The sequence below is a fragment of the Drosophila yakuba genome, chromosome 3R (genome assembly GCF_016746365.2).
Source record: "Drosophila yakuba strain Tai18E2 chromosome 3R, Prin_Dyak_Tai18E2_2.1, whole genome shotgun sequence".
Lineage (NCBI taxonomy): Eukaryota > Metazoa > Arthropoda > Insecta > Diptera > Drosophilidae > Drosophila > Drosophila yakuba.
Genome location: NC_052530.2, coordinates 15903540 through 15920171, shown reverse-complemented (window position 1 = coordinate 15920171; position 16632 = coordinate 15903540). Strand labels below are relative to the sequence as shown.

Genomic DNA, 16632 nt, shown 5'->3' with positions numbered 1-16632 from the left:
CAGTTGGCCAAGAATTCCATTGTGTGACCTTTTACTAAAACATCGATACCATTTTTGGACTATCGATGTTGATCAAGAGGTTCAGTATTTTTTTCAAACAATATCGTAACACATTAAAAATATTACAAATAATTCTTTAAAAAAATTACATAAATATTTTCAAACCTAGCATGCGACTAAATAATAGTATTTTAGTATTGACTTTAGAAAGTTAATTATAATTTTAACGATTTATAGACCCACACATTGTTGAATTATATATTTACATACATATATGTCTTCATTACCGAAAGGAAGCGACCGTTAATGAATAGAACTTACTTAAACGAAAATAAATTTTACGTTGATTGGATATTGGCTGTTCTATACCGCAAACATTTCAGTGTGATCTTCCAAGAGAATTGCACTTTTAGGAAGATAGAAATTAGCTTATTCATCAATTGGGTTAACCTTTGCGGCATTTCCCCGATGCTCTTGCGGAAGTTCATTGCCGTCGTCACCGCTGTAAACAGTAATAAAATCAGAGAATCTGGAAGATAGGCAAAGAAAAAACCCAAATGACAATGGCTAATTACGGGCAACGGTGCAGCTTCTTCAGAAATCGTGTACCCCACAAGATAACAGCCGTGATTGATAATGCGCCATTGAATATATCGACTTACGGATTCCCAATACTGGTTAGTTTCCACTCGTTCGCAGCGTCATGCAAAAGTGCCGAGCTCCGATTCCGATTCTTCTCATAGCCGGGGTCCTTGTGATCCTGGAAGCATCTCGCGCAGATGCTGCCGTTCCCCGGCAGCCGGACAGTCGGATTGTGAACGGGCGCGAGGCCGCCGAGGGCCAGTTTCCATACCAGCTCTCGCTACGCCGCCAAACGGTCCACATCTGCGGCGCCTCGATCCTCTCCAGCAACTGGGCCATTACGGCCGCACATTGCATTGACGGCCATGAGCAGCAGCCGCGGGAATTCACCCTCCGCCAGGGCAGCGTCAAGCGTACCTCGGGCGGCAGTGTTCAGCCGGTCAAGGCCATCTACAAGCATCCGGCCTACGATCGGGCGGACATGAACTTCGACGTGGCCCTTCTGCGAACGGCGGACGGTGCACTCAGCTTGCCGCTGGGCAAAGTGGCGCCCATTCAGTTGCCCACCGTGGGCGAGGCCATCTCGGACAGCATGCCCGCCGTCGTCTCGGGCTGGGGACACATGAGCACCTCCAATCCCGTCCTGTCGCCGGTACTCAAGAGCACTACGGTGCTGACAGTCAACCAAGAGAAGTGTCACAACGACCTGCGCCATCACGGAGGCGTCACCGAAGCGTAAGCAGGGGAAAGGAAACATGGGCCACTCCCGGTTATCATTGAAACACAAAAGGATACATTTATGGTTTTTCAGGTCATATTCGCATCATATTCCATTTATAAGTTCTTATTATACCAAGATAATGCTTATGTTAGAAGATACAAACCACAATAATTACCAAAGCTTGAGCAAATTCAAAATAATTGGCACCTATCACAATTTAGTAATTTTCGATAGGGAGTTGGTCCTAAAGATAGATATCCATTTAATGCTCTATCTATCAAGAGTTTTTTGGTAAGGCAAAGCCAATTAATACCCAATTAACAATATCTTTCAGAATGTTCTGCGCTGCTGCCAGAAACACAGACGCATGCCAAGGTGAGCACAGATAATTACAATTATGTATAATCGACAGCTTGATAATGACACAGTGAACTCTGTGTTTTTCAGGCGACAGCGGAGGTCCGATCAGCGCACAGGGGACCCTCATCGGAATCGTATCCTGGGGAGTTGGCTGCGCGGATCCGTACTATCCAGGAGTCTACACCCGCCTGGCCCATCCTACTATTCGCCGCTGGATACGGCTACTCACAAAGTTGTAGAACATCCGCTGATTAAATGGAACTTATACATTAAAAGATTACTGCATGAATTGCTTGAAGTATTTTGGGAATTGTATTTTATTTCCTTTGCCTTCTGCTAGGGATTATAACTGCCACTTAATCTATAATATATATAATTCTACGCTTATAACATATATATTTTTATAGTTTTATTTTAATATGACTTTCAAAAAGCGCGCCCTTACCACCATAATTTATCGATACCCAAACAGCTGAGCGGGGTTAAAAGACGATAACGATAAGTGATAAGCCCAAGCAGCGATAGAAAACTGGCTGAGAAAATGTACGGAGCGTATATTGTGCGAAATTTGATTTGCTTTTTCGACGGCTATTATTGAAAGAATCTATTCGAAAAGTGGCCCTTTGCTATAAGGAAACCGAAGCCGCCTGCACGCAATAGAAAATCCCAGAACAATCAAAGAAACAGCACATCTGAGCATCTGAAAAGCATCTCGAAAGCATCCGAGGAGGGAGTGGCAAGTGGTGCACTAGCGGGTGGTGGTGGCGGCACGCATTCTATTTAGGGTAAGTGCATCTGCATGGACACACAGACACAAGACACTTGGATCAGCAACCTTAATGCCCATATATATCCATCCACATGCACATCCACATCCACATAGTTCTGTGCTGAATGTCCTATTGGCGTTTGTTGTGGCTGGCCCTCAAAATGATTTACCAGCTGTTGTGCTGCTCCGTGAGCCTGATCTTCTTCTGCTTCAACGTATTCTGGCTCTTTTGCAACCTGGCCATCCCGTGGTGCACTCTCACCTTGCTCGTTGTCTGCATCGCCTCCAAATTCGTCAAGCTGCAACGAAGTCCCAACGAGAAGCGTCTCCTAAGCCTTCTCAGTTCTCCGGAGGAATGGCCCAGTTATTGGCCAATCGCCAACCGGGCGGCCGGCTTTGATGCTCCAGAAAACTCCAAGGCAGCCATTAAGAAGGTGGGTGACGTCACGTGCCGGGTGGTTGGCAGCACGAAAATCAATAACATCCCCTTTTCCACCCCCTTAATACAGTGTCTTGCACGTGGATATCGGAACGTGCTTCTGGATGCCGGCCTCACGTCCTGCGGTGAAATTGTCGTCGCTAACCCCGCAAAAATAAATATTGCACAGCCGCTGGGGGAGTTGCAAAAGCTAAACATCACAGAGCAACACCCAATGGGGTGAGTCCATCAATCAACTGGAAATGCCTTCAAATTATTATAATTCATCGCACACAGGTCGCAGTACGAAGCGGAAGCGGTGGCTCCCCTCAGGCAATTATCCGATTTCTTGGAGGCGGAGGCTGCTGAGACCACAGTGTTTTTGCGTCTGCACGACAACAGCGCCAGGATGATAAACCAACTGCAGAAGTTTATGACTGCCGACGAGTCGTTTGCTCAGCGCACAATTGTCATCAGTCGATCACCACTAGCCATTTACCAGGTGAAAAATAAATTGATTATTATTATATATTTCATTTTTAACTCATCCGTTTCTTTCAGCTCCGAAAACTGAAGCCAGAAATAATTTGCGGCCTTTGGCACGAGACCTACTTGTCACTGGCCATCCTCAAGTCCTCTACACTTATTACCTCAATCTACGGCGCTATTTTTCGCAACATAATTGCACCCGTGATAGGAATAAGCGTAGTTTTTCTCTGCAAAGATGAGATTAACTTGTAAGACAATATTATTGTAATAATTAGTATTTAATTGAGAGCTGATACTAATTCGAAATTTGGTTTCATATTCATTTTTCAGCCACATTGCCGATCTGTGGCGCAACGTGGGCGTCCGTCCAATAGTCTATATGGTTAACTCACCCAACGAGAAAAGATACTTTCAGAAGACCATGAAGATCCAGTACCTAACAGACTCGTTGCGGTCAGAACCGCACGTCCTTACGAAAGCCTAAGAATCCTTGAGGATTTTAACGAACGATGACGACTTAGATCGACGCACACCATACAAACACTGTTTGCATTTAGCTTGCGAGCTTAGCCCTTAAGACAAACTTAAGTACGCATGTGTTTTTGTAGAAGCTTTAGAAAGTATTATCCCAAACTTACCGGTACCAGTGAGATGTATGTTATAATTTGTTAATTTATTGCTTTACTTCTGCTTTTTTATATGAAGCTTTTATTATTTATACCCGTTACTCGTAGATTATACACGATTCGTTGAAAAGTATGTAACAGGCAGAAGGAAGGTCGAGGTCTCGGGAACTTAAAATGCTAGAAAGTTGAGATTCCGGAGAAATAGACGCAGCGCAAATTTGTTTCCCACTCGAACGACTTTTTTGTTCGCACTCCCACTATTTGAGTAACGGGTATCTGATAGTCGAGAAACTCGCGTTCAGTCTTGCTTTATTTACGTCCTGATTAATTTATGTTGTTATTTTGTTTGACGAGTACTGTAATTTATTTTATACGATTATGTTCTCAAACTTTGTATGATGTACAATATTTCTACTATGTACTCAACACAACCATACGCCGTATATGGCGTATGATTTTTGGATGCTATATATACATACAACAAGCTTTCCTCAATTCCCCTTGTTACCCGAATCCCAAATGTAATCAATCAAAAATCTGCAAAATGCTTACCAGCAATATATATGTATATGTCTATACCAAAAACCAGAATTAATTAAAACTACATTTTATTGTGATTATTAAAGAAAATAAAAATGATTGCAACGATTGATTTAAATTCATAATCCTGCCTCTTCAATAATATGATTTATTCCAATTGGTTTACGAATCTTTATTATTTTTGGGGAGTTTTGATAATGTCTTAAGAGATAAACTATATATATATGTATTAATATTTTTTAATGCCTTAAGTCTATTAAGGTTAGTTTTTGTTCTGAGCTAGGGGAGCCATCCCAACGATATCCCACCGAAATGGAGAATTAACAAGAGAAATTAAAAATTAACATGCCTTCATTAATTGATACATAAATGAAACATTTTTTTACACAAGTTAACGTAAATTGAAGTAGTTCAGATTAAAAAATAACTAAAAAAAATTATACAAAGTAGTTCAAGCTTATGAATGAAATAGATGTGATTTTACTTTCGTCGTGATCGAGTTGCGCGCTGTGATGATGGCGCACTCTCACTAGCAGCGGTCTCCGGTGCCGCCTCGAAGTGCACCTTTCGGCCTCGTCCACCACGAGCTGCCGGCACCGGTTTGGAAGAGGTGACTTCGACTTGGGGATCCTCGGCGGGCTGCTCCGGCTCTGCTGTCTTGGCGCCTTTTGCTCGACTGCGAGCAGCAGGCTTCTTCACGGGTTCCTCCTCCAGAGTAATGGCCGCCTCCTCCGAAGGTGTTTTGGCACGTGATCCGACCCGCGGCTTTTTAATGGGTGGATGCTCCTCCGTTTCAGTCTCGACTTTGGTTTTACGTCCCGCGCCGCGTATGTTCTTTTTGGCCGTTTTGACTTCCGGTTCCTCCAAATCGCTGTGGTCAGCCTTTCGACGAGTACCGCGCCCTTTGGAGGCTGGCAACGGCTCCTCCTCCGGTCCGGACGCTTCTGTTGTTGATGGAATCTCTGGGGTTGCCTTTTTTGCTGGTGGCTCCTCAACGTCTACTCCCTTGCCCTTCGGCCTTTTCGGCGTCGCCGGACGCGGCGATGAGTCCACAATTAATTCCAAGGCCTTTGCAGTCAGGTTACGAACGCGGCGACTACGAGCCGGTGTTGGCTTGTCGTCGTCCGGAGCCTCCGTGTAGTTCTTGCGCGGCAGGTTTCGTCCTTCGCGTCGCTGCGAGGTAGTGGGCTCCGGAAGAGCCACTGTGTTGTCGGGTGTAGATTCTTCTTTCACAGGTGGTTGTTTGATTGTGGGCGTAGATGGAAGTGGATCCGACTCTGACGCCTTGTTGGCCAGAGCCTTGCTTGCCGCTGGCTTGCGTGCCCGCCGCAGTCCTGAATGTGGCTTATCATCGTCTGGTGCCTCCTCGTAGTTTTTACGTGGCAGGTTACGGCCCTCTCGGCGGCGTGGAGTAAGTTCTTCTTCATCGGCAGCCTTCGAGGGGTTGCCCGATGTGACCACGAGTGCGGAAACGATTTCGGTAGGCAAGTCCTGCAAGTCGATCTGTTTTTTTTCCTCGTCCTCATGAGCTTCGTTTTTGCGACCGCGACGAATTGCCGTTTTTTTGGTCGCTGGCGGTTCCTCATCGACACTCGGTGATGCCTTGCGGACGCGCCGAGATGCTGGCTTCTTCTCCGGTGAGGTCGCTTCTATATCTGCACTTGGCTTTCTACCGCGGCGCGTAGTCTTGGCCGCTGGCAGTTCCACGACCTCGGAGCTCTGGTGGGACTCTGCTGAGGTCTCTACCTTATGTTCTGGCTCCAAGGACGCCCTGCGTCCACGTACCTTTGTTTTCGGCTCAGTCAGAACTGCAGTTGTTAAGGCCTCATCTTCGGTGGCTTTGCGTCCACGTCTGCGTGAATGAGTGGGAAGTGTAACTGGTTCCTCTGTTGGTGTATTTTGTATCGACCCTTCAACCGTTTCTACAGTTGGCTTACGACCGCGTCGCCGGGTCTTTTGTTCCTCGCCCTCCTGTGGAATAAGTTCGGATAGTGCCGTTGCCGATTCTGTGACTGGTTCGATTGCCTCGTCGATTTGCTGAAGATGCTCTTCCCCGCTACTTGAAACGGCTTCAACCGTTTCCACAGAAGCTTTTCGTGCAATGCGCCTAGTCTTTTTCGCAGGCTCTACAACTGGCTCCTGCTTTTCATCGCCCACATGGTGAGATTCATGCTCTGCTGGTGTTCTACCCCTCCGCCTTGGTTTTTCCAGAACATCTTGAACAACGTGATCAATATCTACAGAAGGCTTGCGTCCTCTACGCTTCGGTCTTTCAACGTGATCTTCCTTAGCATGATCCTCTACAGTTGCATGCTTAAGCTCAGCTGATTTTCGGGCTCGTTTTTTTGGTATATTCTGATCAGCTGGGTTTGGGTGATCCTCTTGGACGGAAACCAAGGCCTTCTCCTTTTCAGGACTGTGTGCGTCATTTGGTGCGCTGGATTCTACAATATCGTCCGATTGCTTACGACCTCTTCGCTGTGGTCTCTCCGCCCGAGTTTTACCCGTCTCTTTCGGTACATCGTCCTGTTTTTCAATAGAGCGCAAGCTTTCAAGTTTATGCTTTTTGTCTGGAACGTTGCTTATGTCCTCTGCTAATTCTTTTTGCACTTCTTTTTCCGATGAGACATTTGGCACATTATCTGGATCTAGCTCTTCCTTGGATATATTTGAAGTAGCAACCGGCGCAGGCTCTTTTGGTCCCATTTGTTCCGAGTGACTGGAATTGTGTTTACTGGACAATGCAGATTCCACTTCCACTACAGCTGCTAAAATATCTTCAGTCTTTTCCCTTTTGGGCAATGTCGTGTTCGTTTCCTTTGCAGATGCTTTCCGCACTCGTCGTTTTTGCTTTGGCTCTACATCTTCCAAAACTTCTGTTTTTAGTTTCTCTTTTTCATTGCTTGTATTTGGTATAACTGCCATATAAACTTGGCGCTCCATCTCTGTATTGGTATCTTTATTTCCATCTTCATTAATGGCCTTCAGATCTTCAGCTTTTTCGATTTTCTCGGATGCGGTGTCCGTTTCAGCAGATGCCTTTCTTCCGCGTCTTTTGGGTCGTTCTTTAGTGGTTTGTTTTAGGTTGGTATCCTGCACATCCCTTTCACCTTCTAAATCGGCTTGCAACTCTGACTTGGCTGGCAAGACAATAGGATCTTGATCATCTCGTTGCTCGGTGTTAATCGAATGAGTACTTCCAGCTTCGTTGACAACTTTTAAATCCGTATTTATATTTTCTATATTATCCGATATAGTATCCGATTCCTTTGAAGATACCTTCCGTAATCGTTTCTTGGGTTTGTCTATAATGATCTCAACTTCCGCATTTGACTCGATCCTTTCCTCAACTTTTGGCTCTGTTTCTTCCTCTAGGATGGGTTGGAGAGCTTCTTCTTTAGATTTATTGTCATCATCTTTTTTTTTCTGCTCGACATTTGCTGTAGTTTCAGAAACTTCTACTGATGGAGTTCGTGTTCGCCCTCTCCTTTTCTCTGTAATACCTTCCGTTTTGTCCTCATTTACATCCGATGGCGGTTTTCCAGCTCGACCCCTAGATGTAATGCCGAGATCATGATCTGGCTTAGTATCTCTTGAACGGTCTTCTATTTCCAAAACCTCAGCAGAAGGTTTTCTCGCCACTCTCTTCGGACGCTCGATCTCAGCAGGTCTATCAGCGGTAGCCGATCCCTTCCTAGTCACTCTTTTTATTGGCTTAGTATTTTCTTCATGCGGTGACTTTTCTTCCTGGTTTGAAGACCTTCGGTTAGGTAGGAACATCTCCGTTGGCTCGGGAGACATTGTTGGTTCGGAAGTAGGGATCTCTACTTCATTATTTGTAACATCGGGTCGCTCTTTACTTTCTTTTGAATCAGTCGAAGTAATGTTGATAGGCTCCTCAGATGGTATTTCCTCAGCTTTTGGATTCCCGAGTCCAGCATCATCTTTATTGGCTAACATTTCCTGGTCAGATCCAACTGCTGGAGCTGATATATCTTCGGATACTGGCCTGGTGTGTGTTCCGTCTCCTTGTTCTTGAACAGTATCTGGTTCCATGGGTATATTGTCTTTTTCTTGTAAGTTATTCGTAGCGTCTTCGCCATCACTTGTTCTTGCGACGTCGGCAGATTCTTCAGTAGTGACTACAACTTGTGGCTCGTTTGCTGAGGGCGTCACGAAAGAAGAAACAGAAGGATTTAATTCGTCAGTTTCTTTTTGATTAACGTCAGCGGGATCTTCGTGAGGTATAACGGAAATGGCTTCGACAGCCGTTGATTCTGGTCCCTGGCCTATTGAACTATTAGAACTACAAGTAGCTGGGTCACCGGGCTGTGCCTTCTGCTCTGCAGCGCGAGCAATATTCTCCTTTTCTTCTGATATAAATTCCACCTCTTCTACTTCGTCACCATCTTCAGCACTTTGAACATCCTGGCTCGATACATTCTCGGTTTTAGAAACCGATTTATGCAATTCTAATTCATCCGTGTGTGACGAGGTTACCAAAATGTCACTTTCTTGCATTACAACATCCTCTGCTTCAGTTGGAGCTTCTGGTGCATCTGCCATTGAATCAGACCTGTCCTTAGGTTTGTCTTCCGTTTTTGAAATAGGAAACTCAATGTCGCGTGACGAAGAAACATTAAGAAGATCGCCATTGGAGCTTGATGAACTTTGTCTTATTGATGATGCAGATGTGGTATCCTCTGGGAGATCTTTTATCTGATTTATTTGTAGCTCACTTTTTTGCGACTCCAAACGGTGTGGTGAAGAGACTGCAGCACTTATCTTAGGGCAGATTTCATTTTCGGTGGACTTTTCAGCAATAATAGAAATATTGTTGGCAGGTTCAGCGACAGAATCCTCAATAAGAGAATTTTCATCGCATATAGACTGTTGGGCTATGTTCGAGGAATCCAACTGAATCGCCTTCTCCTCTACTCCATTTTGGTTGGATGACTCTTCAGACACGGATTCTTTTGCGTCATTGGCTTGAATTAAGGTACCCTGTGGAATAGTGTCTTCAATTTGATCTTGAATTAACGAATCTTTATTTGGTGAACACTGGTCAACAATGCTTGAGGTATCTAACAAAATCACCTCATCGTCGGATTGGCTTTGATTACATTTCTCTGCTTCGTTTTTGTCCATCTCCATATCTGCATGGGTGTCGACTAACCTGGATGGTTCTGTGCAACTTTCATTTGAGCTTGAGGCATCCAATAGAACAACTTCATCGTCGTTATTCTTTTGATCCGAATGCTGGGATTCTGTGGGTTCTTCTTTGTCCATTGTGTCAACTTCTTTTATTTTTTCGACATCAGATACTTCCTCAGGCATAGTAATTTCCGTGGATTGATTAATATCCTCTATTCCTGATGTACTTTCATCTAGTGTATCTCGCTCAACAATGGTAGAGGCATCTAACTGAATCACCTCTGTTTTAGAATCCTTGTTAACTTGGCATTCCATAGATTCCTCTGCAGCGACAGCTTCGGATTCCTCCGTGATAGAAACCTCTGTATTCTGATCTGTTAAAGATTGATGAATTAGTGAAGTTTGTTCCACCGAAGTTTGCTCAACAACGTTCAAGGTGTCGTCAGATATGTTTTCTTTATTTTTCTCAGAATTCTCTTTATCAGCAGCTATAATTTCATTTGATGATTCCTCTAACACGACGTGTTCTTCAACGTCATTATTTTCATCCTGTTCATCAATTTGAGCGCTTTCATCCTGTGAAGTTAATGTTGCAGAAAGAGAAGTCTTGAGAGAATCCTGGGTGCAGCTTGGGGGAATTTTAGATGAATTGGTTGATATTTCTAGTTCGTCCTTATCTTTTGAAACAGCTTTGCTGGCATCGCCGTCTGAGGTTACATTAGCAAGTACGCACTCAATTGAAGTTTGATTAGCACAACCGACGTCATTCGGCACAGTTGCCATTTTCTCCTTTTCTTCACTTTTCTTGGAAATATCTGCATCTGTAGATGTCGTCGCATGCACCACATCTTCAGAATGTTCGATCTCAAATGCTGCAGTGGAATTGTTTAAAGATTCTTCCGCTTTACTTACGCATTGAACTTCAGAGGAAGAATTTAAACATAAGTTTTGAGTACTGAGCTGATCCTGAATTTTATCTCTATCAATATCAGAGACCACATCGATGGTTTTACTGATGCTAGTATCACAAATCTCTACCTGCGCGCAGATTTTAATTTCATCCGGAGGAATTAGCTCATCTGTTTGAGGATTAGTTTCCACAACTAAATTTTCTATTTTACTAGCGGATGAAACCTCTGTAGGACTGGCTTCTATTTGGTCTTTATTGCCGGATGATGTTTCGATGATTGGCTGTATAGTTTCAACACGTTTTGATTTCTCAGGCAGTTCTTCGGCTGGCGATTTTTCAATGTTTACTTGATCAATTTCACTTAAATCAGGCAATCCGATGGTTGGTTTTGTCGTTTTATCAATAGGATTTTCCTTCACAGACAATTCGGCAGGTGGCCTTTCGATAGCTACTTCATCACTTACACATACAGGAGGCACCTTATCAGGACATGCTTCTTCTAGAGGTTCTTCCTCAGGTGAAGATTCGATGACTACATCATCAACAGCTTTCGTTTCTATGAATCCTTTTACAGGACTGTCACTAACACTAGGCGCCTCATCAGGTTTCGCTTCTTCTTGAAGTTCCTCAATAGGATTTGCTTCAATGACGGGTTGGATAGGTTCATCAGCTTTGGTTTCCTTTAAAACCTCTTTGACGGGATATGGTTCTACTCCTTTATCAGTACGAACTGAAGAGTGTACCTCATCAGTTTGATTTTTCTCTGAAACTTCGTTAAGAGGCGAACTTTTAATGCAATGTTGATAAGGTTCTGCATCAGTGGAAACATCAGCTACTTGCTTTTGTTCCACGAAAGGCAAAGTCTCAATGGCTGGTTTAATGACTTCACCATCAATGGAAACCTCATTACAGTTAGTTTCATGTACAAGTTCATCGGAATGTGATTCAGTGAATGGTTGCTTAGACTCTGCTGGTGTATCTTTTGGGGAGGGCAAAGTTTCTGGTTGATCAGATTCTGCAGCAGTAGAAACCTTATCTGGTTCGCTTTCTTCGGAAAGTTCTTCATAGTGCTCAATAGGTGGTTTGGAGGTCTCATCGTCGATGTGCTCAACCGCAGTTTTTGTATCTTCTGCAAGTTCTTTAGGCGATATTTCGATTGGTGGGTCATCAGTATTCACTTCACGTTTATTGGAGGGTGATACGTTGGCAACTGATCGATCTAATTCGGTAAAAGATTTTTCAGGTGTAATTGCAGTGGCTTGGTCATCGGATGTGGACTTGCAAACTTCCTGTTTAAGATCATGGTCAGGTTTAGTTTTTTCCAGACTGCTGTTAAGAACATAAGTAGAATTGATCGAACTATCCGCGGTTGTGTCCAAAGGAAATACCTCTGACTCTAGGATCGTCGAATCCACCACTGCAGATTCAATATTTTCATCAAGTGGTGCTTCCGTATTATCCGAATTAGCTGTTTCGATATCGAGAGTGTTCCTTTCTTGAAGTTTGTCACCTTCGAGTTTACTTCCCTCAATTGTGCTGTCTTCCACTTCAATCAGTGAAATTTCACTAATAGTACCCGCATCGTTCTCATATTTACTTAATGTCTCATTGGCAGTTTTGTTTTCCGCCAGATGGAAAGAATCTTCAGTTTTGCAGGCTATAGATGTTTCCTGAGCAGCGTCAGACTTTTTGGAAGTTGATTCCGCTTCCTTGGGCTCCTCATCATCACTAAATACCAGGGGCTCAGTAAGGCCAACATTTGAGTCTGTATCTGAGCGATCCTCAATGTTATCAGTAGGTGGTTTGGTCTGGCCTAAAGTCCTCGTCTCATCCACAGTGACTTCGCACGACTCCACGGCCGATACTACTAGCGCCTCGGAGAACATTGAGTCGGACGTCTGGTCTAACAACTGGATTCCACTCATCTCGTTCGGGTTGGGCGAAAAAGACCTGGAGCCACATTCTGCAAAGACGCTAAGATTGGCCTGCATGGTAGCTTTGTATGTGGTGCTGGTCAGAGGATCTTTCAAGGAATCGCGCGTTTTGGCAGTCTGACCGACACTCATCAGTGCCTCTGAAGTCACGGTTTCATTCCTTTTTGACGACCCCAAAGGATCAACACCAGTCGCGTTGCTGATCGTTGTCACATTTATCTCAGTTTCCGTGTCTTCCATATTAGCCGCAGTAGTTTCGGGCACGTCATCGAAAATCTTGTCCAAATGCAATGTGTTGTTCGTCATGTTTAGATCGTATTCTGTGGTTGTCGCCAAGGAATCCTTGCGAGAGTTTAGCACTGCGCTAGCTGGTTCATTTGGCACCATTATATTCCGGGCGCTGGGCGTCTTCAGAACATTATCTAGTAGCTTTCCTTGCTCCATGCGCGCTACTGCAATGCTCCTCCTCTCGTGGTAAGGAGTCCTACCAACAGAGGTTTCTAATAGTTCTGCCATGTTTCCAAGAATTGGTGAGGCAGGAATTTTCGGTGTTCGCATCATTTCCCTTAACCCTTTAAAACGTGGTGTGCTGCAGCTTTTTGGTGTTTTCAATAAATCTCTTAGGCCGTGGTAGTCTACCTTGTCGATATCATCAGCTGGCAGTTCGTTGCCATAATTTTCGTCGTCGGCTACGGCAGACTTATTATCTATAACAAATATAATTTAAATGAAATATTTCATTGCACTCCATAAATGATATTGCATCAGCCTACCATCTTCGGGACCAACTTCTTCCAATATGACTCCCATGTCGCCAACAGATTCATCCACCTGAAGGGCCCTCTTGGGTGTGTTCAAAAGACGCATCGATTGGCGAGTTGGTGTGGACAATTCTTGCGTAAATCGACGCTTGCGCCGGGGAGTAACCACGTCTTGACTGTCCATCGCTGAACAGGAAGCACGACGCGAACGCTTGTTGTCGATCTCCGGTAACGGCTTACTGCTGGCTTCCATCGATGATCGCCGAGTGCTTCTCCGTGGCGTTGTGGCCGTTACCCTCTGTTCAACAGAAAGGCGGCGCAAGCTTCTACGAACCACGGGGGTATCTGCATTTGGAGTAGGTTGGTCCTTTTTTTGAGATGTCTCTTCTGTCGCAACAAAATGAAAATGTATTTTTGGAATTACAAAGTTTAAATTGTGAGTTACCAGTAGATCTACTTTCCGATGGCAGTTCCTCGCAAATACTTTCCTCGATTACTTTCTCAGAATTACCTGTTACGGTTTTAGAACTTTAGATTTCATTATATTTATTTTATATCATAATTACATACCATTCTGAGGAATTTGTTCAGGAATATTCGCATGAACCTCTTCGCAAATGCTATCCTCAATAACAGCTTCCTCAAGTTGTTCGTCGACTGTAGTGGACGATGTTACGATTTCTTCCTCATCTTGCTTACATTCCTCTTGATTTTTGGCAATTTCCAATTCATTTTTGACAAAAGATTCTAGTTCGCATTCATTCTCTTCGATTATGACCCCATCTGGCTTAGGATTCAAATCGTCCTGTGACGAATCTTCTTTACCTTCCGCGTCTGTTTCTGGTCCGCTTAATTCAACTTTGTCTTGGACAGGTGTAGGCTCCTCTAAGCTTACTGACGGCAAACCCTTTTCAACTAGCGAACTCAGCTGAAATGATACATCATCCTCTACTTCTCCAGTTACGAGAGCAGTCACCGCTTCGATTGCCAACACTGCGCCACTCTGATCCTTTCCTTGGGTATCATCCATTATTGTGAACGTGCGGCTCAGCTCGTCCTTTGAGTCGTCAGGTTTTTCCGGAGTGGAGCTGTTGATCTGGGGAACATCGATTGCCTTTCTTGAGCATGGCGATGACGGCATGGATGATCCAGGCTTAGGGGAACCACATTTCGGCGAGTTAAGCGAACGACGTGCCTTGGCTACGAGCTTGTTGCTCTTGTCAACGCCAGGACTACGCTTGGCCGCCGCAAACGACTTTCTAAGCTGTGAGACCTTGTTCTCCCTGGGAGATTCCATTAGGGATATCCGCTTTCGTGGCGAGGTCTTGGGTGCGTTTCCTCGCGCCTGTCCTTCGCGCTGGACTGGCGTGCGCCGCTGTGGGTGGAATGGCAAACGCCGAGGAGTAGTCAGGCAGTGGCGACGAGCCTCCAGAAGAGATGGCCGCTTGGGGGTGACCAGGGGGGTGGTCTTAACTGGCTGGTTGGCGGCGATCTGCTTCTTAGTGCTGGTAAGCAGCGCCCGTTTCATCAGGGACTGAGGCGTTCTCTTAGGTGTGGCGCCTGTGATGCCAGCCTGACGCTGAGGAGTTTTACACCGATGCGAAGGGCTTGGTGATGGCGGTGTGTCAGCGTTAGTTATGTCAATGACTATTGGGGAGGCATCTGATGATTCGTCGGTGCTGTCTACACTGATGGGCGTCTGTTTCGGTGTGTGTTTGAAACCAGGCGTCTGTTGGGGTGTTTGTCGTAGCTTTGATGGGGTGGTCAGGTCAATCAGAAACATAGAAGACTCCCGCTTGGTCTTCTTTGACGTGGATGGCGTGCTAAAATCCATCAGGTCTCGGCTGCAGCTGTCTTCGTTCAGTTCAGAGAGCACACCGCCCTTGGGGGTGCTGTAGACACTCTTTGGCGTGGAAACAGCCAAAGACGTCGTGGTGTAGCCCGGTTTCCGCACACATGTAAACGATTTCTCTATCTTAACGCCAGTCTCGCGCGGCGAGAAAGAGGTGATCACCACGTCGGACATGGCGCAAAGCTTGAGTAGCTTCTGGTGGCTACCTGGTGGCGTTGCGGTATTCTCCTTATTCTGCGTAGACTCCAGTAGATTTACTTTCGGGGACTCGCAAGGCGCCTCTTCTGTAGTGGGTGGATTAGATTCATTTAGGGAGACCTCCTCCAAGTGGCTCTCATTCTGATCACGAGACTCTATAGAAGTATTTCCTTCGTCGTCCGAATTGATGCTATAGTGAAAACTAAAAGGGAATAGGGAGAGATAAGGTTTTATGACTATTAACAGGCAGGCAACACATGCTTGAAGTAGGGATTTTTTCCTATTGTTGTTGCCCGAAGACATTTTAGGGGTTGGCCAGGTAGTCGGTCAGGCGTCTGCCTGCTGTAGTTTACTTACTTGTGGACTGTTAGGCGTTTTTCGGCTTGTAGACGATGCGATTGCTAAATTAAATAAAAATGAGGAAATTAGACGATTTGGAAGACTGTACTAGCTGGAGCAGATTGTGGATAATACCTTCAATGAAGGGCAGGAGTTGGAGGCCTGTTCGTTGGGCAACAGGCGCTCTGGGGTGCATGGGGCATCCTGTACCTCGGAGGACTTGGGAAACTCCCAAGTGTAGACCTTGTCTCGAATGGTAATCTTGCCACCGTGTAGCAAAGGGCGCTTGCCTGCAGCATTGATGGCCGCGTCGTTGAGATGAATGGGGTCTTCGCTGGACTTGTTGTATATGATCACCTGAGGGCGGAAAACGCGGGATGTTAGGGTGGTAAAGAGGGGTTTCCTGCCATCCAGACTCACCCTGCCGAAGGCGTCGCAGTTTATCTCGCAAATTAGACGCTCCTCCTCCGGCCCCTCCAGTATGAGGTCGCAATTGTAGTAGGAGCCCACCTGGAAGGTGCGCCCCTTGGCTGCCAGAACCACGGTTTTACCATTTTCGTCCTCGTAGCGCAACCTGGCGCCATCCAGCGACATTTTCCAAGCGGCGTCGCAAATGCGGCTTGGGTGCGGGGAAAACGAATACCGAAGCGAGCTCTTTGAAAAGCCGCTGCTATTGGAAAGATAAGACACTGCAAATACACGTACACACAATAGCCACAAACTTTTCACTGATTTCTCTCACACTTTACCACCAAAAACTGTTTTTACGGCCTACATTACGAGCTTGCCAAAGTTAATTGTAGCGAAAACTCTGTGCAGGAATTTTTTTGCAATGGACGCGGAAGACATGCCAACCCGCTTTTAATGCGCCGGCTTATGCGTTACATTTGAATTTTGGGGCGCGGGAACTGACAACTTGCTTAAAGAAAAAGTGTTTTAAATTAAGTGGCTATTGATAGTGGTTTCGTTCCAGAAGGGA

The 16632-nt window shown here is 45.3% G+C and overlaps 3 protein-coding genes across 4 annotated transcripts; 2 read left to right on the top strand and 1 right to left on the bottom strand.

Annotated features, from left to right (window-relative positions):
* The first annotated feature begins 241 nt into the window (after positions 1 to 241).
* On the top strand, positions 242 to 1952 carry LOC6537035 (trypsin-4). Its single transcript, XM_002097566.4, has 3 exons — positions 242 to 1317; positions 1638 to 1678; positions 1751 to 1952. The coding sequence occupies exons 1-3, from the start codon at positions 704 to 706 to the stop codon at positions 1900 to 1902; spliced, it is 807 nt and encodes a 268-aa protein (XP_002097602.1). The 5' UTR covers positions 242 to 703; the 3' UTR covers positions 1903 to 1952.
* Positions 1953 to 2176: 224 nt separating this feature from the next.
* Positions 2177 to 4630, top strand: LOC6537034 (glycerophosphodiester phosphodiesterase 1). The gene is made up of 6 exons (XM_002097565.3): positions 2177 to 2448; positions 2547 to 2866; positions 2942 to 3090; positions 3148 to 3352; positions 3412 to 3587; positions 3670 to 4630. The coding sequence occupies exons 2-6, from the start codon at positions 2558 to 2560 to the stop codon at positions 3821 to 3823; spliced, it is 993 nt and encodes a 330-aa protein (XP_002097601.1). The 5' UTR covers positions 2177 to 2448; positions 2547 to 2557; the 3' UTR covers positions 3824 to 4630.
* Positions 4614 to 16522, bottom strand: LOC6537033 (titin). Of its 2 annotated transcripts, XM_002097564.4 has the most exons (8): positions 16403 to 16522; positions 16074 to 16342; positions 15789 to 16010; positions 15672 to 15715; positions 13835 to 15516; positions 13710 to 13775; positions 13277 to 13651; positions 4614 to 13210 (listed from the first exon to the last, which is right to left on the bottom strand). In XM_002097564.4, exons 2-8 carry the CDS (start codon positions 16245 to 16247, stop codon positions 4986 to 4988), a joined length of 10788 nt encoding a protein of 3595 aa, XP_002097600.2. In that variant the 5' UTR covers positions 16248 to 16342; positions 16403 to 16522; the 3' UTR covers positions 4614 to 4985. The 2 variants fall into 2 exon arrangements, with proteins under 2 accessions (XP_002097600.2, XP_039231679.1); XM_039375745.2 differs by having other exon boundaries at positions 16074 to 16518.
* Between the last annotated feature and the right edge of the window lie 110 nt (positions 16523 to 16632).